Here is a 26,887-nt window from a genome sequence, read left to right as displayed (position 1 = left end):
TCCCAGGCAACAGAGCGATGCAGAGAAATACTGTGATTGTGCTGAAGAGTTCACTGAAATAATTGTCACCAGTGCCGAGGGCCGGAGGGAAGCGTATATATCCTAACAGGAAACTAGAAGCTTCTTATTGAATCTCCCAGAGACACGTTACAGCCCTGGCTGGGCAAAGTGGTGCGGCCTGGAGGATGCCAGGTTGCCTTTGGGGCTTCAGAAGAGAGGATGTTCTCCTAAAAGCTTTGTTAAAAGGAGGGAAAAAGTCCTCTGTAACAGAGACTGCAATTAGAGAAGGAAAAATAAAAACCTACATAATAACTTCCTAGAAAGTATCTGTAGTCAAAGAACCTTAAAACCTCATGGGAAGTTGGTGGCTGATTAAAAGTTTGCCTGCTGTCACTAGCAGGAACATATAGCTGGGACTCAGAGCCATTCCCTATATTAACATTTGAGCTGGGAGTAAGGGTCCAGGTGCCCGGGGTCCCTGTATGACGTGTGTATAGCTGGGCTTCAACTAATAGTGTTTCATATTCTGTGAATAGGATGCTTGTGATTGCTTTGGAGATCAGAGGTACTGGCGTTCACGTGTCTAGGAGAGCAGACCAGGAAAGCTTTCAGTGAAATGAATTGCTATTGGCAAATGCCTCTCCTTCACAGTTTTAACTTTTCCTTGGGTACTGGGTAGATTTCTGATCACGCCAGGACAGAGAGAGGGAGCAAGAAGCCAGCGGTCAGATCACTTGCTTGAGATGCAAGGGACCCTTCTGTCCACGGGCGGCATTGTGGGAGAGGAAAGATGTCCCTCCCCGGGATCCCCAGGTTGAATGCACGCTCTGAGAAAAGCCAACTTACTCCACAGTTGTCTGAGATAAGGCAGGGCCTATGGGTATAAGCTTGGGTGTTAAACTGGGCCTGAGAGCATGAAAAAGAGCAAACCTGCTTCAGACAATAGTCCTCCTGAGGCCTTCCCCATCCTCGCTGCCATGAGGCAGCGCTGCAGCCGCGGTTCACGATAATCATGCTTTTAAGTCCTCAGGTGATGGACAAGCCCCTGGGGTGCTCGGGGTACAGGTGGGCCGCTGACCTTGCCTGAAGGCCACCCTGGCGGCTGGGCTCAAGAATCAGCACTGGGGACCGTGCTCTCCAAATTCGCCTCTTCTGCCACGGGGTGGCACCAGCATTTCAGCCTGGTTTGTCTGAAGGACTGCGAGCAGCCGTGCAGCATCCCCAGAGCAAAGCGAGCCCGAGCGTGCAGCTCCTTTCCCTCTGCAAATACAGGGATAAGTGGGAGGCATTAGCATCCACGACAGGTCCCATGTCCCATGCTACATCTCCAAAGAGCCATGCACACTTGTGCTCCTCAGAAAGCGTTTGGAAATGTGGTTAACAGCCTTAAAGCTTGTACAGTGAGCAGCCCGTTAGCTACCTGGGAGCATATACTTGGTTTTTGGTAGGCTTGAGAACTGGACTCCGACCATCCACATCCACGGCTCTAGGAATTTCAGAGGAGTCCCAAAGTCTCTCCTCCTCGGTTAATTCTGATAGTTGGGAAACAATGATTTTAAAGGGTGTACGGAATAACAGTGGCATAAAACTGAACTTGATTCGATGAGAGTAAGAATTTGCACAGTAAATCAGTGCCTCGGTATTTGTCCAGCCCCAACAATGTGACCCACCCTGCAAACCCGTATCCCTTTGGGGAGATCTTGGGCATCGAGCAGTAGATGCTTGACATGATCCCAACAGCTTTCCTGGGAGAAACCCTTTCTCTTCTGCCATAAACAAGGACTGGCATTTCCAAAGCAAATCCTGTGAGCTCTACCCACCGCTTGGGAGCCAGCTACCAGGACAGCCAGGTGGCCACCTGTGACCCTATTGGTGGTGTGGCTTCAGAGGAAAGGCAGAGGGACCACTGCTGGCACCTGTCAGCCCGTATCCCTCTGGCACTGATAATCAGAGCACTCTTGCCACCTTGCAGGCAGCTGAGCTGATGTTCACTGCAGTGACTGTGCTTATTTTCTTTCTCTCAGGTGAACATCACGCTGCTGGACATCAATGATAATTATCCCACGTGGAAAGATGAGCCGTACTTCATTAACCTGGTGGAAATGACTCCCCCCAACTCAGATGTCACCACGGTACGTGCACGGGAACGCAGCCTGCGAACCGCGAAAGACAAAGGAACCAATTTAACGCAGGGTTTGCTTTCGGAGGGGCTGTTCAAACGAAGGCTTGCTGTCACTTGGAGGAGCCTGGTGGGATTTGGGGTGCTGTTGTACCACCAGGTGCCTCCATGTGGGCCCGCTGCTGAGCCTGCGGCCGCGCTGACCGCATTTCCCTCCTGCCTGCACCCCTGGCACTCTCCCAGGACGGACAGGCTCCTGCCAGGCTCATTTCCATGGCTTTTGCTGCATTTGGCATGGCACGGGCAGCAGTTACTCTGAAAGTCTCTTCCTTTCATCCACAAAAACAGGAAATCTTTGCGCTGTAAGTCACGGAGTTAAACAGCCCCTTTGTGGAAAGGACCGCAAATCAATTAAACACCGCTGCCCCGAGCGCAGCAATCGCATTGTTTGCTTGTCTCACGCCGGGAACCCGTCAGTCGCCCCTGATGTTAAATGGTTATTAGCTCCGACCAGGCACCGTCCTGCGCGTCTGCTGGGCAAGCGTGTGACGAAGCCGGTGGATGCCTGAGCAGGGCGGGCAGCTCCAAGGCTGCTCCGCTGTAAATTCCCTGCTCTGTTAAGGGATTGTGGTGTTAGTTAGCAATGGTGAGCGTTCCTACATGCAAACTCCTCTGCCCTCGCAGATGCTTTTTTTTTTTTTTTTTTTCACGTCAAAACGCTGGCGGTCACGTTTGGTGGCGTGCTGGCTACCACTGCCTTTGCCTGACGCTCCGCTCAGGTGGGCTCCCAGGGCCATCCTGTGAAATAGCTTGGCCCGTCGGGCAGAGCGCGGCCGGCCGCAGACCGTCCAGGACTACGAGCCTGCTGGGAGCTGCTCTATTATGAAGAGGTTTTGAGCAGCAAGGGCCGGGTTCTCGTTTTGGATTTGCAAAATGATCCAGTGGCACCGGTGGCCTGGAGGGGCCTGAAACAGAAAGCAAATGAGGGGGAAAGCAAAGAGATCCATAAAAATCATTGAATGGGGAAGACTGAAAAAGAAAAGAAGTGGAGAGGCAAAGGAAAGTCTTGTAGCAAAGCCTTGGCCCCAGGGGAGGGAGCAGGAGACGGAGGAAGCCCTGGAAGAACAGCTCCGGCCAGCCGGTTCCAGCCTCTTCCTCCTCCATTTCCCCCCCCCCCCCCCAAATAAGGACATCTGTTTTGCATGCAACACGGTTTTTCTCTCTTCCGCATGTCACTAGTCCTGCTGCTTATTGCCCAGTTGAAGTCATCTTGTGTTTGACATTGCAATTAGTTGCTGGGAAAATAATTATTATGTCACCAGTGCAATAGAAATTCAGCTGAGGGACAAGCAGCAGGAGCTGTGAAAGTTACAAGTGTAACATATTTTTTTTTTAATGTAGCTGTTCCCCGCAATTAAAAATGCCATAGGAAGAAAAATGAAACAGTAAATGTCTGGTATGAGGGAGAATTCCTAAAATGAATTATTTTTAATGTTTTCTGTGCCGCAGCACAAGTTCTTTAGCATGCCTCTCTGCTTCATTTATGTTATTTTTCTTAAGGGTGCTTATTTTCTAGCTAGCTTTATTTAAAAAGAGAAAGCAAGCCTTGTGGGATGGCTGGGCGTTTGCATCTCTTTCCGTGCCGGTAGCTTCTGGGCTTGTTGGCCAGTTTCAGTGAAATACAAAATCTGTGCAAGTTGCATGAAACTAGACAGCTGGAAAGAGAACTTCTTCCTCTCCTAAGATGGGAAAGCCCGTCACGTGAGCTCAGCCCTGCAGTTAGACACCAGTAAAGCTGCACGGCTGTGCACCGTGGGAGCCTCAGGTCCTTCTGCAGCATTGCTCATGGGCTTCCAGTTTTTTCTTCCTGCAGCTCAGCTTTAATTTTTGCTGGTTGTTGTCCCAGTCCCCGTCGACCTTTATGTTGTGTCCGCGCAGGTGGTGGCCGTGGACCCGGACCTGGCAGAGAACGGCACCGTGGTCTACAGCATCCGGCCCCCCAACAAGTTCTACAGCCTCAACAGCACCACGGGGAAGATCCGCACCACCGGCGTCGTGCTGGACCGCGAGAACCCCAACCCCCAGGAAGCGGAGCTCATGCGCAAGATCGTGGTGTCGGTCACAGACTGTAAGTGCCCCTCTGGGCCCGCTCCGCTTGCCCCCAGTTCCTTTCCTGCCTGGACGCGTGAGCCGTGCCCGCGTCGGTGGCTCGTTCCTGCGGCCTCTCGCCCGCTGGGCTGGGGCGCTGGCGATTCTCATGTGTTATCGTGTGCCGCTGCTGCTCGGACGTAGCTAGGCTGGTCCAGAAAAGGTTGTGGTTCAGGTTATGCAAGCGTTTCCCTTCTCACCCTCTGCTTTCCCTTGCTGGTGGCTTTTTACATATTAAGCTTTATTTTTTCTCAGCCTGATACCTTTCTTACGATGAGGTGAAATGTATCTTTTTCCTGTTTTGAGCATAATTTCTAAAGGTGTTTTTGAGGAAAAAATGTTTGAAGGTTGAAACCGTCTGCTAAAACAAACCACAGACCGTCAAAATAAGAACTTGATAGTTTCTTCACCAGCCCGGACAAGTGTGATTAGAAGGTGGAAGCTCACCCTCAAAATTGTCTTCGCTAAGGAGACAATTCTTTGCGTTTTGCAGTTTAAAAACAAACTAAGTGGCCTTTGCGTGTGAGCAGCACGTTTTGATAGAGACTCTCGCTGTGGCTGTGTGTAGGTTGCAGGGGCCACAGCACGGAGACGTGAATGTTTAACTCAGGACATAGGACAACTAGTCCTTGGGACGTGGTCATAAAATATATTTTCCTCTGAAAATATTATCTTAAAAAAAAAAAAGGAGAGAGCGAGAGGGAGGGAGGGAGAGACTAAAGCTAGCCAGGGCAGCGTGGCCAAGTCAACACCTCGATGGGGCTGGCCCCATGCTGCCCCACTCCCCAGTGGTGGAAACGGCTGGCGGCATTAACGTCAAAACCCTGCTATGTTCCTGGACTCTGCAGGCGGGAGGCCACCCTTACGAGCTACCAGCAGCGCCACGGTCTTTGTCAACCTGCTGGACCTGAACGACAACGACCCCACTTTCCAGAACCTGCCCTTCGTCGCCGAGATCGCCGAGGGCCTTCCTGTGGGCTCCTCCGTCTTCCAAGTGAGTGTGGCTCTCCCAGCACCTCCCTGCTGCGGTGGACATAGTGCTGGTCTCGTGGCGGTCACTGCCCGGGGCTGGAGCCCTTCTGGAAAGGGAGCCCCTTCCCCTGAGAAACTGTTCCTCCTAGCCTGCTTCGGCCCACGTCCCTGCATCACACGTCACGGGCCAGAGGGACTCCTGGAGGCCCCTTTGCTTCAGCCCAGCATCTTGTCCATCTTCAGCCCAGCCCATGTCCCACCAGGGGACAAAGAAGTGTGCAGAGCTTACATACTGTGCAATTTTCAGCAGCAAGGAGACGAGAGCCAGGCTCGGCGGCTGGTGAAGTCTGCCTGCCCCGTGCTCATCCCTTCCCTCTGCTCTCTCCACCAGGTAGTAGCCATCGACTTGGACGAGGGTCCAAACGGGCAAGTGACCTACCGCATGCAGGTGGGCATGCCCCGCATGGACTTCCTCATCAACAGCAGCAGCGGGCTCATCAACTCCACCGCGGTGCTGGACAGGGAGAGGATCTCCGAGTACTACCTCCGTGTGGTGGCCAGCGATGCCGGCGTGCCCTCGAAAAGCTCCACCAGCACCCTGACTGTCAAAGGTGGGTGTGCAAACTCTGCCCAAAGCCCTGCCAGCCCGCAGAGCCCTCTGCAGTCCTGAGGGGCGGCTGCTTCGCTGCAGAAGCAGCGGGCGATAGGAACCCGTCTGCTCAGGGAGGGAGATGTGAGGTGGAGAGGTGGAGAGGGAATGATAACTGAGAAAAACATCTCAGTAACCAAGAAAGAGGGACCCAAAAGTATTAAGGGGAGGGATGAAACCAAAGGAACTACTTTTTCACACCATGCGTTTTCACTCATTGCTCCAGGGCAAAACTGATTTGGAAAGGGACTAGGAAAATCTCCACGCAGGAGAGGTGGCTGTTAAAGACAGCAGTCCACGTGCAGCTCTAGCCCAGCACATCTGAAAGCCCCAGCTGCTGGAAGCAGGGTCGTCCGGTCCTCATCACCTAGAAACTATCTCTCCATGGTGCTGTTTCATGGACAACTTCTCCATGAGTTGTCCTGTCCCTTCCTACACGTTTTGAGTTCCTAGTTAGTATAGGAGACTAGTTAACGAGTCGGATGGATGTATGGTGCGACCTGTCATGTCTGTTCTTGTATGCCATGGAGAGTAGAAAGGGCAGCCCGTTGCACGGCCATGCCCACGCACTTCACGTCTTGGCAAGAAGGGTTCAGCTTGCTAAGAGTGCGAGCAGAGCACAGAGATGGGGAAAGCACCATGGTCTTGGTAGGGACCTTGAATTGTGTGCCTGCTTTCCTCCAGTGCCCCCTCTCCAGTATTTCTGCTCCTTTTGGCCTGCCTTTTTACCCAGACTTTTCCTTCAACACGTGATTTGCATCTGGGCAGCTCACGCGATCCTAATTTCAGAGCTGGACCCATATTATGTGGCCTATCTTTACTTGGATGTAATTCTATTTAGTGGCTTTACTTGAGCCTAGCATCCAGGATAAGCACTGGAAATGAAATGACCCTGGCTTTTCCTCAGGGCTGTGTTTGAAATTAAAAGTATCTGATTCTGTAGCTCCAGAGCCCTCTGCCATACAGCAGGAAATACTGATCTTAAATTTAAGCCCCAGATTTTCTTCTACCTTGAATGGGGAGCTCCATAGGTTTTACTTGCCCAGGTCCCACCTGCTCTGTAACGAACAGCATTACTACTTGTGTTGCAAACTCCCAGCAGAGTTGATAGCTAAAAGCTCATGTTTGAAACAGTTATGCAGGGGTTTTTTTGGATGTGGGGAGCTGTATGCACCAGAGGCAACCAAATGCCGGCTACAGCCTTGGGGACCGGTCCCTGTGGTTGGTCTCCAAGCTTGCTGCCCACATGGATAGTGGGTAACAGTGAGCAGAGGATTCGCTGGGAAGCTCAGAGCAGCAAGAGGATGTTTCTGAGAGCCCCAAGGTGCCAACCAGGCATTTTCAGAAGGCCAGGTAACTCCGGGGGGGGCGCTCAGCTCTGCTCTCTGTTTCAGTTCTGGATGTGAACGACGAGAACCCCACCTTCTTCCCAGCTGTCTACAACGTGTCACTACCCGAAAACGTGGCCCGGGATTTCAAGGTGGTCCGGCTCAACTGCACGGATGCCGACGTTGGACTGAACGCTGAGCTCAGCTACTTCATCACGGGTACAGAATCCCTCCCGAACCCCTGGTTTTGCCCAGCGGCGCTGCTAGGTCAGGTGCAGCAGGAAGCACCGCTCCGTGCCGGTGTGTCTCCAAACTCCCGGTGCAGAGCAGCATGGGTAAAACTCATGCGAATCAGCCTGCCAGCAGGCCTTTTCGTTCTGCCCGTGTTTCGCCAGGCTGATTTGCATGCATTTTCCTATGACGCCTTACAAAACTGTTTGAGGCTGAGCGTTGCCTATGCCTCATCTAGACGAAGGAGGCGTGGGCAGCGCATGCCTCCGTAACACGAGCGTGTGGGTCCTCAGCAGGAGGGAACCTGGCCGTGGAAAGGACCTTTGAGTGCCCCAAGTGAGGAGATGCAAGTGCCCTGGCACTTCCTGCAGAAAAAAATGTGTTGTGGCAGTGGCTTCGCTGGTCCCGAGGGCGGGTATTTGTCGGTACCCCGGGGCGAGCGGCAGATGGGCAGAAATCCCCCCGGGCCAACCGGCCGGCTCGTGCACACCTGTGGCGGCAGGACGGGGGATCCCCCTCGCCCCGCTTTGACTTGCAAAGCGCGCGTGTGGCATTTAGCAGCGGTGTCACGGCAGAGCCGTCCTCTGTTTGAGCTCGCGGCCCCTCCAGCCCCCACCCCCCCGGAGAAAAGGTGCGTGTTCTCCCACAGACACCACAGGCCACAATAAGAAATTACCCCCGTTTTCTGCTGGAGCATCCAGGAAACGATCTGTCTTTCACGTGATGCGGCTTTTCCCGTAATTGCGCTCCTTGCCTGCGCGGGGAGGCCGATGCGGCATGTGGCGAGGCAGAGGGAAGGCGGTCTGCCTGCTTTTGCGTCAGGGAGGCTTCGCCTGTTAAGAGACACGACCTCTCCTTGCGAAACTTGTCTGGCTTGCAAACGTGCAAAACGCCTCATTTCTGCAAGAGGGTGCAGATGGGCTGAGCGCCTGTGGTTTCCTTGGCGGGGCCAAGAGCAGCGCCCGGTTGTCACATCTTCTGCAGCCTGGGGCTTTGTCCCTGCATCCAGACACGTGGGATGGGGAGATCCAGTGGTGCTTCGCGCTCATGGGATGAGCTGGTCGCCCCTGAGCTTTGGAGGCCGGCTTGCTTTGCAAAGGAGACATTACGTGTTGGCGATGGCTAGACTTGTCCTGGTCCTTCTCTGCAGGTGGAAACCAGGATGGCAAATTCAGCGTCGGCTTCAGAGACGGGGTGGTCAGGACAGTCGTGAGTCTCGACAGGGAGACGACGGCGTCGTACACGCTGATCCTGGAGGCCATCGGTGAGGGTTTTCCTGCGCTCTCTGGGGGACTGCCGCCGCGCTGAGCTGCCTGCGAGGCACAACAGAAAAGCGGTGACCTTTGAAGCGCCCTCTAAACCAGAGCTTGTGTTTGCTGTTAGCATTTCACAACCCACGCGCATTAATATGTCTCGGTTCCACCATGACTGTTGCAGACAATAAATTCGCCCCGCGGGCTGGTTCAGCCCTGGACTTCCCCTTTGCCCTGGAGGAGGCGAGAAGGACAACATTTCCCCGAGAGGCTCTGTCCTGTCCCAGGGGAACCTCCTCCGAGCGCCGCTGGCGCAGCAGGATCGTCCCCCGAATGCCATGGCAGGCCTTGGCTCAGTGACTGCCAATTAATCCAGAGCCACCTGGCATGGGCAACGGGTCGGCGTGCCAGCACGTCTTGGCCATCGTCCCTAGAGCCTTATAATGATGCGCTTGTTTGCAGAAGACTTAGAGGTTCATTGTGAGCGGAGAAATAAGTGGCTGGGTGAGACTGCCTGGGAGCACAGAGCTGCCCGGAGGGAGCTGACCCCGCCGGGGAAAGCAGGTGGTGCTGGTGCCGTGGGCTCTGCGGTGGGCGCTGTTCGGGGTCAGGTCCAAAGCGGTGATGGGCCCGTCCTGCCCATGTTTGAAAAACCAAAATGAATAACACGTGCTTCCCGTGTCTCCTTCTTTGTGGCAAAACCAAGAGCTGCCCTGCCACTTCCTTCTACTGCAGATCAGCCAGTCCAGCTGCCCTTTGGGGCAAGTGGCTGTGCGCTGAGCTGGCCTACAGAAAACTGCTCAGGGCTTTTGTTGTTTGCCAGGGGCAAGTCACAGCTGACCAGAGGCCCGCACCACCTCTCTGTAGGGGCTGAGGTTGTTACTTTGGAAATTTCAATCCTGTTATTTTCAGTCATTGCTGTCTACTTGGTGATGTCTTGGTCGCAGCACGTGAGGGACCACGTCTTTTAATGGTCCACTGGCCGTCCTTGGGGCTGTGGCCTGAATTAGCGCTGGGAACCCCCTGCCTGTGACCCCCTTTTGGTGAAACAGGCAGCTTTTAACCAAGGAGAGGTGTAATGCTGATGGAGGTGCACCAGCCATGCGCACCATCTGCGCAAACAGGAGCTGGAGGTGACTACACCCAACCTCCCCTCCGCTGTCTCTCCTGTGCAGACAACGGCCCCACCGGGAACAGGCGGACCGGGACTGCCACCGTGTACATCACTGTCCTGGATGTCAACGACAACCGACCCATCTTCCTTCAGAGCAGCTACGAGGTCGGCGTGCCGGAGGACATCCCGGCGGCCAGCAGCATCGTGCAGGCACGTGACTCTCTTTGACCGGGGGCCCGTCAGCGGGCGAAGGGGAGGCGGGGGGCGCCTTCCCGGGGTCTCCGGGCCCCGGCTGCCAGCTGGGCGCGCTGCAAGGGCAGAGGTTTCCTCTCCGCCTGGGTGTAAAGCCGTGCTTTCTGCGGGGAGGGAGGAGGACGCTGAGCAGAGCTGCTCCGATGGGGCTGCGGGCAGCCTTGCTGGCGGTGGGGCCGGGGCTGCGAGAGGACAGAGCCCCGTTTCCAAGGGGGAGGTGAGCGAGCGCATGCAAACAAGCTCTGAGCAGGGCGGGGGGGAAAAAATGGAGTGAGAACAAGAGTTTGGGCTCTTGTTTTCATTTTTGTTCCCCTTTGAGCGAGCCGTCGGCGGGGCTGAATGGCTCAGTGAGGGCCGCCTGAATGGGGGTATTCACCCCGCCGCCGAGGGCTTCCAGCTTCGCTTCAGACCGGCAGCTTTGCTGGAGCGGGCGCCAAAGGCTTCTTTGCAGAGCGCGCTGGGAAGGCTGCCGGTGCCTCGAATGCCTCTGCCGGCGCGGGGAAAGGGGCAGCTTTGTCCCCGGCTCTGGCCGGGGCGCCGCGCGTCGCTGCAGAGAGGAGAAAGGAGCCTTTCACCTGGCCTAACGAAGGTTTGGCCGCTCCGTACGGCAGGAGTAATGGAGAAAAACCTGAGCCTGATACCCAAGCCTGACACCCTGCGCCGGGGCACGGGTGCTACGCGGCGGCGGGCGCGCGTCAGCCCGGCCACGGGGACACGTTCCCCGTGTGCCACCCGGCCCGTTATCCCAGCAGGACAGTCTCGGGGCTCTTTTTTCCAATCTCGGTCTCAGCTCGGGGCTGAGGCAGCTAAAAGAATGAATGCAGAAATGCACCAAGAAAGGGAAAACTAGAGAAAAGCACAGTACCGAAATCTCGCGTTCCCTCCCGGCCAGCCTCCGCAGCCGGCAGGCGAGCACCTCGGCGGCTCAAAAGGGCGAGGTGCCAATGTTAGAAACTCAAAGCACCGTTAGAAATGTCATTTATTTGTCTCTCTCTAGTAAAGACTAGTGCTTTTTTACAGGGAGTGCAAATTAGAGAGCTTTGGAGAGCGTTTCGCTAGCTGCACGCGGCGGACACGAGGGCTCCCGATCTGGAGTCAGGCCTTCGGTGTTCCCCCCTCTAGCAAACCCCCAAGCAAGAGCGCTGGGCTCTTTCGGAGCCGGAACGGCGCAGCCTCCTCATGCCGCTTTGTTTCCCAAAGCAGCAGAGATGGGTTGCGGCGTGGTGCGGTTTGCATGGCCGGGCGGTGTCTCACTCGCTCCTGGACGGTGACTACAAGCTCATTTTTGGAAGGCGGGAGCTCTAGCTTCAGCCCAGCGGTCACCAGGGACAGCCTGAGGAGGGAGCTGGGTCTGAACTCCTCTCGTACGATGCTCTCTTCCCCCGTGCAGTCGGGGGAAGACTCCCAAACTAATGCAACTGCTTGTGCTACTTCTGCTCCTTCTGCAGAAAGGAGTCTGGCTGGCGATCGCCCCGGAGCTGAGCCGCAGGGTCACATTTTGGTGGACTCCATGAAGTCCCAGTCGTGGCGGGCGGGGGGTCTCCTGGGGCAGGCGTGCTGGCTCTGGGAGACGGGCCGGCTCCTGCGGAAGCTGCTGATGGAGCGGCGCAGGGAGCCCAGGCGCTTCCAGAGCCGCAGCTGGGGCTCGCTGGCGTCCTCGGCGTGGTAGGGCATACACTCGCGCGGCCCGTAGCGGGACCCGTCCAGGGCTGCAGGCTTGCAGAGGGCGACGAAGACGAGGCAGCTGGCCAAGAGGAGGAAGATGCAGATGAGCGCGATGATGATAGGCAGCGGGTCTGCCTTCTCCAGCGATGCGGCACCCGGTGGCACCAGCTCAGTGGTTGAAACCAGAAAGCCAAGGAGGGTGGGGGCGGGAGAGGTCCCGTTGGCAGCGTCTTCCGTGCTCATCTTTCCTGCAGTGCAGAGGAAGCCACACAGATGATCGCCGTTTAGAGGTTGCGCAGACACCCACCCTCTGTCCAACCCGACTTTTTGTCTTGGTCCTAGGCGCCACCAGCCATGTTTTCTGTGCACAGGCTGGCAGAAGGTGTCCGTCTGCTTGGCCACCGGGTAAAGCACCAAGGTGGGAGTTACATCTGCACCAAACTAATGTGCAAAACCCTCTGACGGAGAAAACTAGCATGCGTGGTACCAAGGCTCCAGTGCTGGCGGGCGTAGGAAACACGCACATTGTATGAAGCTTTTGGGGTGACAAATAATTTAATACCAGCCAAGCTTCAAAATCATCCCCCCAAGTCGCTGGGTTTTGGTTCTGCTCTGCCCATGGGAAGAGGCTTTTGTGGTCATCGGAAACGTACCTTCACCAAATGTGACTTCCGTTTTTTGAGTTGTTTTTTTTTTTTGGATAATTCCCAGTCTCCCAAAGAAAATGGATAGTTTGTTGATCGTCCGCCCAAGCGAGCTGTGGTATTTCACCAGTGTTGCCACTTTTTTTTTTTCCGGAAGGGGCTAAGTCTACTACTACTGAAAGTGCTTACCGAAGCCCTGTGATGGCCACTGTCCTCTCCTCTGTCTGCTAGAGGCCAGCTGCTCCCCAGCCCAAAGACGAGGGCTCTGGAAATATTGCTCCAAAAACCCTCAGCGGCTGGGCCCGGCCCTTGGCGTTCACAGGGAGCAGCCGAGCCTCAGCCTGTACGTTGGGGGCCAAACCAGGCAGACGCAACGCTGTTTAAACACTCCGAAAAGGATGGCGGAGACACCGGCTACCTGTCTTGGGTTGCTAAGCGGAAACCACGAGATGCCCCGACAGAGATGAGCCCTGTGAAAGGCGCGATGCTGCACAGCGCGAGACAAGCTTCGCTCGCTGCCGGACACAGCGCTGAACCAGCACGACAGCGGCTGCAAAGCCGAGTGCTCGGAAGTTAAGGACTTCTCGAACCGAGATGGGCCATGCCGCTTTGCGCAAGGGTCTTAGGGCAGGAAAGGGCCGGGACGAGGAGCGGCGGCACCCCACGGGACGAGGGCTCCCTTCCCCGGGACGGACGTGGCGTGGGGACCTGGCGCCCCTCCTGGGGGCCCTCTTGGGCACGGCTGCGACTGCCTGCCAAGCTCCCGGCTGTCCTTTCGGATGGGGAACGGAGTCTTCCCCCCACCACCCCCATCCCCGCATCCTTCCCCAAGCCACAGGCTTCCTCTACGGAGGGGAAAGCTGCCGAAAACAGCGTGGCGCGCGAGGAGGAGAGCGGCGTGGTTGCACGCCCGTGCCGGGTGCCGCCTGCCCCAGGCCGGCCGCTTGGGGCCCCACAGGCTCTCGCTCCCCCTTTTTGCACAACTCTGCAAAGGAACGGTTGCTGCGCACGTACCGCGGCTCGGACGAGAAGGAGCCCTGCCGCTCCCCGGCTTTCCCCGCCGCCCTCAGTCGTCCCGCTTACGCCAGAGCCTGCTCTCCGGGCGGCCGCGGGGACGAGGGCAGCAGCTTCTCTCCTCCCGCCCGGCCGCCTCTCCCGCCGCCGCCCGCCGGCCCCCTCCTCCTTTTCGGAGGGTAAGGGACGACGGGAGCGAGCTGCCCCTGCGGGAAGCGCCAATGGTACGGTCTGCGGCCGGCCGCTGGGTCCCCGGCCCGACCCTCCTGCTCCAAGCTCCCAGCGGTTTTCTTCCTCTTTTCCCCCCATCCCAATGCTTTTCTGACCCGGCTCTGGTCGTCACTTTAAAGGCAGCCTGCAAAAAGCTTTTTCTTGCCAGACCCCCCCCCCCCAATCTTTTACTACCTGGAGGATAAAGTAGCCCTGGCAGATGTTATCTTTTGTGCAGAGACGTCAGAAAGAGCCCAGCTCACCTTTCCAGCCGGCCCCGCAGGACGGGGCGGCACCCAGGGCTCTGCTGCACCAGCGCGGCCCGTTGCCGCCCAGTTAAATCGTTCTGCCCGGCTCCGGACGGGCCGTCCGACCCGCGCGTCGCCCGTCGGATTTCAGCGCCTCCAGCCCCCCGTGCCGCAACCTCACCCGCCAGCGCGGCGCTCTGGCTGGCACCCACGGAAAGCAAGGAGACCTGGCTTTCCGAAGCTGGCAACCGTCAGAAAAGCAGGGAGGGAGCCCCGCAGACCTTCCCGGGCAGTTTTCAAGCTTTCCGGAGTAAAGCTTTGCCTTTATCAGGAGACTAAGGCAGAGTACGGTCCACGCTTCGTTCAGCAAGCCCGAAGGGGCCAGGAAAACCCTCCCCTTTGGTGTCCTCAAGACGCGTTTTTCCGCGCACGGCGGGGCAGGGAACGGCACGCAAAGCTGCAAAGAACGGTCTTCCTCCGGGCTGCCCTTGCGCCGCTGCTGCCCCGGCGCATCACCTGCCCAGCCCGATCGCTCTGCTACGGAGGGAGCGGGGGCACGCGGCAGGCTGGCGTCCCCGGGCCAAGGCAGCTGGTGCGCTTGGGTGTCAGACCCTGCTGGGGAGCAGACAGCAGCATCCCAAAGCTGCTTTTCAGGAGCACTGAGCACCTGCAGCTCCTGCAAATGTTGTTTCGAGTTGTGGGTGAAAGCCAGCCCAGGGCGTTAACCTGAGGCCCTATAAATTGCCTCCCCGGTTCCTGCTTCATCTGGGGCTGTTGCCACAAACCCTCGCTCATGCCCTGCTGGTAGGTCCGGGTGTAAACCCACACCTGGCGAAAGGAAACTGCTGAGCAATATTTGTAGCCAGACGACGCAGCTGAGTGCCCGCTTCCCTGGGGGAAACTCGCTCAGAAATAAAGCTCCAGCCGTTTCCTGAGTTCTCGCCCAGATGATTCACAAACAGCAACTGCTGCGCTTGGCACTTGGATCTTTTGTGGGCAGCGGGGAAACAGGAGGCGAGCAGGGCCTTGAGTCCAGCTGGGGAGGAAGCTCGGGCCCTGTGCTTGTTCCAGCCCCCGGTGCCTTCCCGCTCCCCAGCTGCCCCGGCCGGCAGCTGCTGGGGAGGTTTTGCAGAGACAAGCCCTGCAATGTTGTGCGGAGACACCAGAGGGGACCATTGTGTCAAGCTTCCTTGGGAACTAGGCGGCAGCTCCTTGCAATAGGGAGCTGTCGGTTGTGGGCTTTGATACCTCCTGCACAATGGCTTGTTTTATACATGCGCGGACCGTGCAGTGCATCGCAGCTGAGGGGTGCTCTCCTCGGCTGCTGGGGCTCTTGCAACGCTCAGATGAGCATCCAGAACACGAGGGATCGCTAAGCACATTGCGTTTATGTTTCCTTTGGTGTTTTTTACATAGGTTGCTTTTCTGGTTGACCTTCCCATACCTTGCAGAGGCGTTGTAAGAAAGGGTAAATGCACGCAGTCTGGCTCTCTAAGCTGTCAAAGCGAATAGACCCAGGTGTCTGCTCTTGCACTAGCCTGGAGGTGGGTCGTCCTCCTCCCGTGAGGTTGCGTATGATAAACCTGGAAGCTGTAAGTCTCCATCCGCCTGCCCGGGAGAAGGTGTCTGTCTCGGGGTGCCTCAGCCAGCGGGATGTCTGCTGGCGTTGTACGCTGGTGCAAGCATCAGCGCACGGGGCAGGACTGACGGAGATGCCTCTCCGCCGGGGCGCTCGCTCACAGACTTCACGGCATGGTCCTCAGGCTCGGCTCTAGCCCTCGGCCAGTTGGAGCAGGCAACCTGGAAGTTGAGGGCTCCTGAGCCTGTTAGCCCTGCTGCCTGTGACCGGTCTCCAGCCGCTGTTAGCCAAGCTGTACTGACTTCTGGGTGAGTCAGACGGAAAAACACAACACTGGCTGTTGCAAAATAGCCCTCGGCCCGGGCGTTGGAGAGGGGAAGGAATGCGTGCACAGGGCTGGGGTTTGCTGCTTTTCTTCTCTGGCTGCTTTTCCCTTGGCTGCTGGAGGTGCCTGGATCCGCCCGGCACTCTCCAGTGCGCTCTTGGAGCAGCAAACGTTTTAGCCAATGAGTCCACGAGCGCTGAGGGGACGTCGCTGTCTTTGGTTTGCTGTTCATAAGCTCCCTGCCGCGCTGCACCGAGGAAGAGGAGGCCCGTCCTCGAGCCTGCCCCGGCTGGGAGCGTTTGTCACTTGTCTCCAAATCTCTGCCCCTCACTGCTTGCTTTCTTCTTTCCTTGCAAAGGTGAAAGCCACGGATGCGGATGAAGGCATTAACGGGAGAGTGTGGTACAGGATAGTCAAGGGTGAGTGCAGCAGCCTCTTGGCCCCGGGCGTTCACGGGTCAGCGCGTTGCCGCAAGCCGCCCTCCTTCCTTCGTGGTGCACCATGCAGCCAACAGGGACGCTTCCCTCACCCCCCAAACAAAACTGGCCGTTCGGCACCGGGGTAATCACCAGGGGGTAGTCCATCCTTGGCGGTCCAGCTGATGCTGCCGTATCCAGACCGAGGTGGCGGGATACTGTAGGCGCCGCTTGCTCTCCTCTCCCACGCCTCTGGCACGTATCAGCTTGACAGATGCCACCAAGGCTGTCCCCACGGCTGGGTGGCGGGGGGGAGGCGAGGGCGGTTTTTGCAGCTTCCAGTGTCGCTACACCCAGCCTCGGCCTCTTGCCGCCCCATCGGCATCGCTGTGTTGGGGTCCCCGTGCGCGGTGCAGGGCAGCCCCGAGGGAGCAGCAGCCGGCAGCCCGCGTTTCTCTGTTTTTCGCCCCGGCAGGGAACGAGCACAACAACTTTCGGATGGATCCCAGCAGCGGGTTGGTGATGCGAGGCTTGCGGCCCTTGGACCGAGAGCAAAACTCCTCTCACGTGCTGGAGGTGGAGGCCTACAACACCGAGCAGGGGCCCATGAGGAGCTCTGTGAGGGTACGGACACCCCGGCACGGCGTGGGCGCCTGGCGGGGAGGCGTTAATGCCTAATATTCGGGATGTCGCATCAAAAAGGCCGTACTTTCCACCCCGTGCTGAGCAGAGGCAGGCGTGCAGGAAGTTCGAGAGACCTGGCATGGAAATGCTGACGGAAATTCTCCGGGGGCTGCTTGTGGGTGGAGAATAGGGCTTTTTTTTTTTTTCTTTTCTTTTCTTTTTTCCTGTGACATTTTGTAGCGTAATTAGGCTGCTAAGTGGAAGGGCAGCGGCTGCCGGAGGGAGTCCTGCTCGGCTGGCTCCAGCAGCTCGGCTGCCGGGCGCTGGGAGGAAGAGCCGGGGCTGGCCCCGAAGGCATGGGTGTGGAGCTGGCTTGGGCAGATTTTTCCCTTTTCCTTGTGAATTCTGCTGTCAGAAAGCTCGGCGTCTCCCTGCCGCCCCCGTGCTTGCAGCCGGGGAAGGCACCGACGCTTGAGCCTGCTGGACACGGCCTCGTGCGGCCAGCCGTGTATTTCAGTGAAACAGGACCTGGTGATGATAATTAGCAGCGATACAGCAACTTCCTCGAGGAGGGATTCCCATGAACCTTCATCTCGTGTCCCATCCCTCTAGCAGCATCGCTACAGGCTCTGCATCTATTTTTAGACCCTCTGAGTTCATCGGGGACTCTGGCCGAGTGCCACGTGCCCACGGCTCCAACATGAAGTAGAAAGCCAGGAGGAGAAGGGATGTTCCCTGGGGAGGGGGAGAAAATGCGGCTTGACCTGCACATGAGAGCAGACCATGAACTTGTGGCAAAATTTCCCGTTGAGTCATCAGTGGTTCTGCATTGCAGGATCTCTGATTGCCAGGTTTTGAGTAGGGGATCCTAAAGCAGTCAGTAATTAATATTCATCCTATTTCTACCGCTGGTCAGCAAAGGATTGACCAGGTTTAAGGCTCTTGCTCAGCCATTTCTGGCTGAGAACAGGCTGTGAGCACGTGCCCGGCTCACCCGTGGTCTCTCCGGGGGGTTTTGCAGGTGATAGTGTACGTGGAGGACGTCAACGACGAGGTGCCCGTGTTCACCCAGCGGCAGTACAACCGCCTGGGGCTGCGGGAGACGGCCGGGATAGGGACATCGGTCGCCGTGGTCCGAGCGACGGACCGAGACACGGGTAGGAAGCTGGGGCGAGCGACGAGCATCTCCTCCAGCATCCCCATCCCTCTGTGGCGCTGGGGCTCCGACGTGGGGGAGATATGGTGTTAACATTGGCAGCCTCTTTGGGAAGCCCGGTTTGAACGGTTGTTTCCTTCTCTTGCCCCAGGGAATGGCGGTCTGGTGAGCTACAAAATCCTGTCGGGTGCTGAAGGGAAGTTTGAGATCGACGAGAGCACGGGCCTCATCACAACGATCGAGTACCTGGACTATGAGACCAAAACCAGCTACCTGATGAACGTTTCCGCCACAGACCAGGCACCCCCCAACAACCAGGGCTTCTGCAGCGTTTACGTGAGCCTCCTGAACGAGCTGGACGAGGCCGTGCAGTTCTCCAACGTCAGCTACGAGGCCGTCATCATGGAGAACATCCCCCTGGGCTCCGAGGTGCTGAGGGTCCAGGCCCGCTCCATCGACAACCTCAACCAGATCACCTATAAGTTTGACCCCAACACCAACGCCCAAGCACTCTCCCTGTTCAAAATCAACGGGATCACCGTGAGTAGCCACAGGCTGGTCCCCCCCACCGGTGCGGTGGTCTAGCAGGGGTTAGGTGTTGGTGGTCAACACCGCTGTTCGTCCTGGCAGGGTGTGATCACAGTCAAAGGCCAGGTGGATCGAGAGAAGGGAGACTTCTATACCTTGACGGTGGTGGCCGATGATGGAGGGCCGAAGATTGACTCGACGGTGGTGAGTAGCTCTTCACGCTCCTCACCCAAGCAAGTTCTGCCACATCTTCTACTTCCCCTGCCCTGCACTTTTCCAACCCGGGCAGGCAAGTAGTCAGGCCTGGCAGCCCTGGTCTGGGGGAAACCCTGTATTTATGTAAGCACAAATCGTGGTGTTTTAGCTTCTGCGTGTCACGGGGCCACGTTTCTCAGAACAGGCCAAAAAAAGAACCCCAAACTGTAGAACGTGCTGATCGCTTACCAGACTAGAACAGCGTTGAGGCAGGTAAATTTGGAGGGCTCGAAATACCTCACAGCGGTTTCTATTTGAGTGCATTATATTTAGCAGTTTCAAAGGCGCCCCAGCCGGGAGGTGATTTGCATTCACCCGCTGCAGCGCGGGGCAGGCAGGCTGCGGAGCGCGCCTCGTCCCCGGGCGCCGAGAGCCCTGCCGGCACTGATGACGCCGGGCCGATTCGGGTGTCCGCCGGGGTGGGCTTTGACACTCGGGGGCCGGGGAACCCGAGCTCCCCCCGAGCTCTGCCCCTCTCCGCCAGCGCAGGGCACCCGCTAACTCTCGCTTGTGTGTTTGTTTTGTCCCTTTTCCCCCCCGCTTTCTGCTCGCCTCCGGCAGAAGGTAAGCGCGTATCGCTTGGCGCTGAGCCCAGCGCCGCCGCTCGTGCCGGGAAGGTCGGGGCCGGGATGCCCGGCGGCAGCAGCTGCCGCATCTCGGTTTCTTTCTTTGGGCGGCAACAACGACGGAGACGGGCCGGCCCGCGCCCGCCGGGCTTCCTCCGGGATGTTGTCGCGTTCAGCGTCGCTGCACCTGGGGGGGCTGCGGGAACAGAAACGCTCTTCCTCTCTCCTTTGTGCACGGTGCTGCAGGTCCTTTAATTACCAGCGCGGCGAGAGCATTTCCTCTAGCTAATCGCAGCCGAGGGGCCCGAACCACCCCCGGGGGCGCAGCCGAGGAGCTCCTCGGCCCCCGCCGCCGCCCTGCCAGCCTCTGGCCCTCAAGGGACCCCCCCGACGTCGATCGGACTATGTCCAGGGAGCCCTGGCCTTGTTTATACGCGATTTGGCCCCGGTTTAACGAAGGACGGGCAGCCCAGAGGAAGGCGCTTTGTTGGGTTTTTTGGGGGGACGTCCCTTTGGTTTTTAAACCAAAACTTGCCACCTTTGGCCCCTGCCTCACGCCCGCAGGTGACCATCACGGTCCTGGACGAGAACGACAACAGCCCCCAGTTCGACATCACCTCCGACTCGTCGGTGAGCGTGGCCGAGGACTGCGCCGTGGGCAAGCGCGTCGCCGTGGTCCTGGCCCGAGACCCGGACGCCGGGAGCAACGGGCAGGTGCGACGGCCGGGGCGGCGGGGATGCGGTCCCGCCTCCGTCCCGTCCTGCTGTCCTCCTCGGCCCGCGGGGCAGCAGCGGGCACCCGGCCTCTCCCCAGCCGCCCTGCAAAGAGGCGGGAGGCGGAAAGAAAACACGGTCCGAGGTGTCTCTCGGGGGGCTAAGGGCTCTGTGGGACGCGTGTGAAAAGGAGCCGGGCAACGGGAAGACCGGCTGTGGCCCGTCCCGCCGCAGGAGACCCGCGGCTCGCCGTCCTTTTGTGATTTTCTTGAATGCGTGGGGAGGCTCCGGGGGTACCCTGGCCACTCGGGGCCGCCCGCGGCCAAGCCTGGGCTTCTCCCAAGCCCTGCTGTGGTGTTAGCAGCGGGTTTTTTAATAAGGGGAGCACCGAGCACGCGGTAGGGCCCTCTCAGACACCAAAGCAGGACGGAAGCTCGCTCAAGCAAGACGGAGCAAGCTCAGTGACGGACCTCCAAGTCCTAGAGCCGGCTCCAGCGGTGTCCGAGTGAGGTCGGACCACGGTCACGGATGGAAAGTTGCGCCCCAGAGCCCTCGGGGACAGGCTGCTGGTCCAGCCCTGCTTGGCCTAGGTTGGAGACGTGGGCTTGGAGAGCGCCCACGGGTTTCCACACCAAGCCCCCCGGGGCAGCCGAAGGCGCTGCTTCACGGGGAGCCGGACCCGGCGGTGGGACGGCCCGGGGCGGGCGCCGCGCTGCCCGTCCTTGATGGCTTCCCCACCGCGCGGCTCCTCCAGGTGACCTTCTCCCTGACGGCGGGGAACGTCGGCCGGGCCTTCGAGATCCGCACCACCAACGGCACGTACGGCGAGGTGCTCGTGGCGCGCCCGCTGGACCGGGAGCTGCTGGACCACTACACCTTACGGGTAACGCCAGGCCGCCCCGCTTTGCCCCGCTACCCCGCTCCGGGCGCTGCTGTGGCGTGTCTCGCCCCGGCCGCGACCTGCGCTGCCCTCGCAGGTCCAAGCGTCGGACGGCGGTGCGCCGCCCCGGCGGAAGGAGCACGCGCTGCGAGTCAGTGTCCTGGACGTCAACGACAACCCTCCCGTGGTCGCCAGCCCGCTGGGCTACACCGTCAGCGTCAGCGAGGTGGGTGAGCCTCGCGCCCGGCCCCCGCGCCCCGCGCTGCCCCCCGCCGGTTGACACGTGTTTGAGGGGGTCGGTAGAGCTGGTGGAAGAGCAGAACTTCTGTTTGGATGACCGCCTGCGGCGGGGTTTCCGAAAATAAAATTAGCTGAGCTTTGAATCCTTGCCGCGGCGTTCGCCTTGCCACGTAGGCCGGTTGTGCACGCTTTGAGGCTGCCCTGGTCTTGGTGGCACCTGGCGTTCAGCCTTGCGTGGCCGGGCGTCAGGCTGTTGCGTGACAACACGCGGGAGATGCTGTGACAGAAGAAGAAGAGGTGCAAGCTCAGCGTGAAGTCGCAGCTGTCCTTTGTGGCTTGCAAGGGAGAGATGACGTTTGCGGCGATGCCGTTTTGACACGCCGGAGGGGATCGGAAGAAACGATCAGCAGCAAAATCTGTGAGGGTGACTGAGCATTGGAACAGGTTGCCCAGAGAGGTGGTGGAGTCTCCTTCCCTGGAGATATTCAAAACCCGTCTGGATGTGATCCTGGGCAATATGCTCTAGGTGACCCTGCTTGAGCAGGGAGGTTGGACTAGATGATCTCCAGAGGTCCCTTCCAACCTAAACGATTCTGTGATTCTGTGAAAATGAAGGATGGCATTCAGGCGTTTGAGAAAGTAACGCTTGTTTTGGAAGACTCCACAAAATCGTTCCACTTCACACTGTTTTTGCTTTTGGGGGGGGGATTTGTGTTGAGCTTGACTCCTTGCAGCAACGTGCCCGTTTCAGCTAAACCTCCCTGGCCAAACGGCACATTCGGGAGAAAAACGTTTGGGGTCTGAGGTGCTGCAGGCTCTGGGGCATCGTCTCTGATGACCTCCGACAAAGCCTGAGTGGCACTGGGAGAGCGACCCGTCGCCGTCAGCATGTTTGAGCACATGCTGAGCTGTGTCTGGGATCGCAAGCGCCAAGAGGAACAAAGCGCGCTGCAAGCCCGGCCCCGAACCGGCGGGCGCCCGGCAGGTCTGACCCGTCCCTGCGCCGCTGTGTCTTCTTCTGACCCTGCCCTGTCTGACAAAGAGGTTGCACAGCGTCCCCTTGGAAAACCTCTTTTTAAAGAAGTCAATGTTGAAAACACGTTTAATTTCGGTTTTGAACGAAAAGTCAGGGCATTTCAGCGTGGGAACGGAGTCTTTTATTACTACGTCCGCGGTTAGTTCTCAGCCGAACTGTCTGCAGTAGAATATGGTTTGCTTCCGACGGGGACTTGCTGCCTCGCGTAATCTGGGTTAACGTTTTAAAGCAAGGTGCATCTCCTAAGAAACAAATCTCATCTGCAATATGCAGATGGCATCCAGGTGGCCTGGCTGGATTTGGCAGCGAAAAGCAGCCTTTCGCCCCGAAAGCTGTGTCGCTGGGCGGCTGCTGGGTGTCGGAGCGAGGAGCGAGGTCCTGCTCCTTCCGCTGCTCGGTGGCTGCCCACCTTGTTCTCTTGGAGCCCAAAGCGCCACAAGGCCCGGAAAATGCTGTTCTGTATTAGAATTATGCTATTAATTGCATTACAGTTGCATATCTTATGTTGCAATATATTATAATATGTTACGAGAGGTATCTATTTCACTCTCTATGGTGTACTCCCTGGACTGAAAGCTTGTTTAGTAAGGGAGTCACCTCAGGTTGTGCCGCAAGTTGATTAACCGAGCTGTCACCTGTGTTATAACGCTAGGTTAGCCGGCGTTTTGTGACGAGAAAGGGCTACGCGCCTTTAGGTGTCCGCTTTCGTGGCACTCCTGAGAGGTGGCGGTCTCCCTCTGAGCGTCCCTCTTGGTGCCGCTTCCTCTCCAGAACGTCGGCGGAGGCACCGCGGTGGCCCAGGTGCGTGCCACCGACCGGGACGCGGGCCTCAACAGCGTCCTCTCGTACTACATCACCCAAGGCAACGAGGACCTGACCTTCCGCATGGACCGCGTCACGGGCGAGATCGCCACCCGCCCTTCGCCGCCCGACCGCGAGCGCCAGAGCTACTACCGCCTGGTGGTCACCGTGGAGGACGAGGGCAACCCTTCCCTGTCCGTAAGTAACCAGAAGGGGGAAGGTCTCACACTTTTGGGGGGAAAGGGAGCCGGGAAGCGCTGCTTTGAGCATCTTTGCCACGGAGACGTTGAGCACGGAAGGGGGGTGAGACTGAGCTGGAAACTAGGAGCTTATTTGATGACAAATGCTTGGTTGGTGGCCCCACGCTGATACGCTGGTTGCTCCACTGCGCCCCATGCACGGCTGCGCATCCCTGCCATGTTTATACTAGGTATTTCCATGCAAAGCCGGGCTCCTCGTGCCGAGGTGCGGGAGGTTACTGCAGATCTGCCTTAGTGAGTTGCATTAGGTCTCAGGCCTGGAACGAAAGCGAGGTCTTCCTCCTGTGCCAGCCCGAGCCTTGCCTTTTGGAGGAGGAGGCGGGGGGAGAAGGCAGGTTGTGACTCAGAGCCCCAGTTTGGCAAATGCACATGTGACTCAGAGCTTCCCAAGGGCTCGTGGGAGGCCTTGTCCTGGAGGAGCCAGGGAGGGAGCCCTCTCTTGCAGCCAGAGCTGTCGCTTTGGGACATCTGGGGAGTTCCTGCTGTGCTGTGGCCAGGCGCTGGCTTCCCCTTGCACCCTCCCAGCCCTCCTGTATGCTGGGCTCTCCAAGCGCGCCGCCGCAAGAGCTGCTGGCATGCAGCAGCGGCGTCTCTGCTCGGCTCCCAGCCTGCTCCCATCTCACCGCTTTTCCTCTCGCTATGCCCGCTCTGAAGTGGTTTCAGCAGCAGCCTCGAAGCGTTTCTCTCCCTGCTGTAAATACCGAAAACATCGAGAGCGCCCCACCAGCAGCTGCAGGAGCTGTCCTGCCCGCTGGCTCCTAGCGCTCTGAATCAGGCGTAATAAAACACACAGGGGTCTCGGGAGGTCCTCTCTCGCCTGGTCTCTCCTCTGACGTGGGCGCTAAACCTCGTGGCCGCGGAGGAGGATGCGGGGAGGGGACAGCTTTGCAGTCCAGGCTGTCGTTGCGCCCCTCCATGCTTCAGAAGTCAAAGCAGGTCCCGCAGGAGCTAGCCAGGCACGCTCGGGTTCGCGCAGCAGCGTGGGAATAAGCTTCCGAGAGGGGCTACAGACGGTTCTTCAGGTCTGCTCCGGGTGGACCGCTGTGCGTCTCTGCACAGGTGACGAGACAGGGTAATTAGCACTAAAGCCATTGTGGTCCTTGGATGGCTGGAGCGCAGAGGGCCCCCCAAGGCGGGGGTCTGGGCGAGCGCGGGCGCACGCTCGGGGGTGGCTCGGACGCGCCAGCGGTCAGCCAGCTGTGGTCCTGCCCGTTAGCTGCCAGCGGAAGGGTGCGCCAGGCGGGCTAGCTGCTTTTCTTGCGGTCTGCAGCCAGCCCGGCTTGTTTGCCTCGCGCCTTGCCCTCTCCCCAGCCCCGCGCGGGAGCTGTTGTTTGTGGCGCTGTAATGATCGTAAGCCTGAGCTCATCGGTTGCCTGGAAGAGGAGGACTCTGGCATGTGAGAGTCAAAAGAGGAAATCACATTGGGCACGTTTTTGAGTCCAGAGTCCCTCCTAACCCCTCCGGCTCTCCAGGGGCATGAGTCAGTGTCAGTGTGCGTATCGTTACTTGGCTGCATCGAGAAAGCCGGGTTGCAGCCCGAGAAATTAGTGTTTTTCAACAGGGAACAAACTATGTGCATTTTTTCTTTCTTTTACTGACAAATGTTTTTTGTTGCCTCTCTCTGGCTCCAAGTCGCTCCAAGGCGACTCTACAGCAAGCAAGGAGCAAGGGCTTTTCAAAGATGTCTCTCTAACATGTAGGCCCAACACCTAGCGCTTGATGTGCTGCCACCCTTCCTGTCCTCCACCTCGACCTGCTATCTCGTATCATCTCTCTGATCTCCCTGCAGGGCTCTCGGTGCAAAGCCTTGCTCTACATTTTGAGGAAACGTGTTGCAACCAGAAGGTGCAGAACGTGGGCTTGCAACTCGGTCTTCAGACTTTGCACTCTCCTCCCTCTTGGGTAGTTCACGGGCCTGTTTATTCATCACCGTCCTTTTCTTAAGCCACGCAGTTGCTGTGGGTGACATCTAAATAAGTCTCTTTCCCCAAAATGAGAGGAGGCAGCTCTTCGTGGCTGTGTCCTCATTGCCCTGGCTCCCTGGGAGCATCGCTTGGTGAGAGGATGCTGCTCCGAGCGCCTCCGGCGAGGAACGCTGTGCACGGAGCCAGCAAGCCGTGTTGCCATGGGAATGTCCTGTTCCTGCCCGTTGCTGGAAAGGACAAGCGACCGAGCTTACCATTTCGTGCCGCACAGGCAGCCGCCTGGCAGCCTTGGACCGGGGTTTTGAGCTATGCCCGTTGCTCGTAAGGCGGAAAAGGCCTTTACCGATCCTCTGTGAGTTCTTGAGAAATATGGAGAAAATTCGTTATCTGCCTCGAACCTCCCCGGAGGAGGACCACCAGCCGGGCCCCTTTCGCTTTCCTTTTCACTTGCTGCCAACCTCCAGCCGCTGTTACCCCACCCAAAGCAGTCCACCTGTATTAGCGGGGCTGGGGGCAAAGGATCAAACCAGAGGCAAGGGAGCTGCCTTCTCGGAGCTGGAGGACGTTTGAGCTTCTGGGGAAGCACGTCCCGAGTGCCACTTGGTGACGACGGGCGTCGCGCCTGCGTGGCGGACTCGGACACTGTGTCTGCCGGGAGTTTGTCGCCGCCCAGAAACTTTGGTAAGTCTGGATGAGCGCAAGGGTGAAAATGCAGAAAAGGGGATTATTTGGTGGCTTGCGATTCATAGATCCCTCCAAACGCATCAAGGTTTGGCCTCGTGAATACGGGAGAGGCAGAAGGAACCGAGCTGGGAGAGGACTAGGAGGTCCAGGGTGATCCGTAGCAGCGGCCCTACGTAAGAGCGGTCATCTTCTCAGAAACGAGCAGTCAGGGCTTTGCAAAAGGGAAAAAAACGTCGGTGGTGAAAGGGAGACGTTCACCCCGCAAAGCGTCGCGGGAAAGAAAACCCTTCGCGAGCTGGGGAAGCGCCACGGGAGGGTCTTGCGGTGGGCACGGCGCGGCGCGACCCCGCAGGTCCGGAGGCATCGTCTGCTTAAGCCAATTCTTCCCGAAGGCTCTGCCGGGGACGGGGACGGGGACGGGCGGCTCGCCAGGTCCTCTGCGCCGTAAACATCCTGCCTGCGGGGCGGCGGGCGGCCACGACGGGTGGGGGGGGACGTGCGGGTGTCCCCCCCACCCCGGCGGGGCGTGCAGGGCACGGGCAGGTGGGGGGGCGAGGAGAGAGCTGGCAGAGCCGAGGGCGGCGCGCGTTCCTCCTCGGACGCGGCTCCATCCCGGCAGGGCGGAGGGGATGCCGGCCCCGCGGAGGACCCAGGTTTGGGGGGGGGGGGGGCGCTGCAAACAGGAAAGGCTGCGTACAAAAAACAAAAAACCAAGAAAAAAAACACACACGAAGCCTCAGCGAGCCGCGGCGAGAAGCAGCAGCAAACCCAAAGAGGAAATCGCGGAGCGGAAGCGCGGCAGCTGCCTCTGCCCCGGCGGAGCGGCGCGGCCCCGGGGGGGCCTCCGGCACCCAGGTGCGGCGTGGGGAAGGAGGGGGGGCACGTTGCCTATGGAAAGCCATTCCTGGGAAACGTCTTTGCTCCGGCTCGGCTCCGGCGCGCGCCTACCGACCCCCCCCCCCCACCAGCCCCCCAGCACCAAGGCGATCCGCTTTCCAATAAAGCTTTTTATTCCGCCGCCAAACAATGCATGTATAAACAAGCGAAGGCA

The 26,887-nt window shown here is 58.5% G+C and overlaps 2 protein-coding genes across 6 annotated transcripts in view; one reads left to right on the top strand and one right to left on the bottom strand.

Moving 5' to 3' along the window:
* Positions 1–26,887, top strand: part of CDH23 (cadherin related 23) — a 227,241-nt gene that overhangs the window by 165,590 nt on the left and 34,764 nt on the right. For both annotated transcript variants that reach the window (XM_068950920.1, XM_068950919.1), the window contains exons 21-36: positions 2,025–2,132; positions 4,058–4,247; positions 5,116–5,261; positions 5,631–5,850; positions 7,283–7,435; positions 8,598–8,711; positions 9,876–10,024; positions 16,110–16,170; positions 16,643–16,791; positions 17,813–17,948; positions 18,099–18,487; positions 18,578–18,679; positions 19,861–20,010; positions 20,765–20,893; positions 20,988–21,116; positions 22,938–23,165. In XM_068950920.1, the coding sequence (XP_068807021.1) occupies positions 2,025–2,132; positions 4,058–4,247; positions 5,116–5,261; positions 5,631–5,850; positions 7,283–7,435; positions 8,598–8,711; positions 9,876–10,024; positions 16,110–16,170; positions 16,643–16,791; positions 17,813–17,948; positions 18,099–18,487; positions 18,578–18,679; positions 19,861–20,010; positions 20,765–20,893; positions 20,988–21,116; positions 22,938–23,165 (2,553 nt within the window). The remainder of the gene's footprint in view (positions 1–2,024; positions 2,133–4,057; positions 4,248–5,115; positions 5,262–5,630; positions 5,851–7,282; positions 7,436–8,597; positions 8,712–9,875; positions 10,025–16,109; positions 16,171–16,642; positions 16,792–17,812; positions 17,949–18,098; positions 18,488–18,577; positions 18,680–19,860; positions 20,011–20,764; positions 20,894–20,987; positions 21,117–22,937; positions 23,166–26,887) is intronic.
* C7H10orf105 (chromosome 7 C10orf105 homolog) lies at positions 10,723–14,406 on the bottom strand. Of its 4 annotated transcripts, XM_068950927.1 has the most exons (3): positions 13,863–13,878; positions 12,565–12,716; positions 10,723–11,979 (listed from the first exon to the last, which is right to left on the bottom strand). In XM_068950927.1, exon 3 carries the CDS (start codon positions 11,972–11,974, stop codon positions 11,558–11,560), a length of 417 nt encoding a protein of 138 aa, XP_068807028.1. In that variant the 5' UTR covers positions 11,975–11,979; positions 12,565–12,716; positions 13,863–13,878; the 3' UTR covers positions 10,723–11,557. The 4 variants fall into 4 exon arrangements, with proteins under 4 accessions (XP_068807028.1, XP_068807026.1, XP_068807027.1 ...); XM_068950925.1 differs by lacking the exon at positions 12,565–12,716 and having other exon boundaries at positions 13,863–14,406; XM_068950926.1 differs by lacking the exon at positions 12,565–12,716 and having other exon boundaries at positions 13,795–13,869.

Source organism: Struthio camelus, chromosome 7 (genome assembly GCF_040807025.1).
Source record: "Struthio camelus isolate bStrCam1 chromosome 7, bStrCam1.hap1, whole genome shotgun sequence".
NCBI lineage: Eukaryota > Metazoa > Chordata > Aves > Struthioniformes > Struthionidae > Struthio > Struthio camelus.
This window is presented reverse-complemented; position numbering and strand designations above follow the sequence as displayed.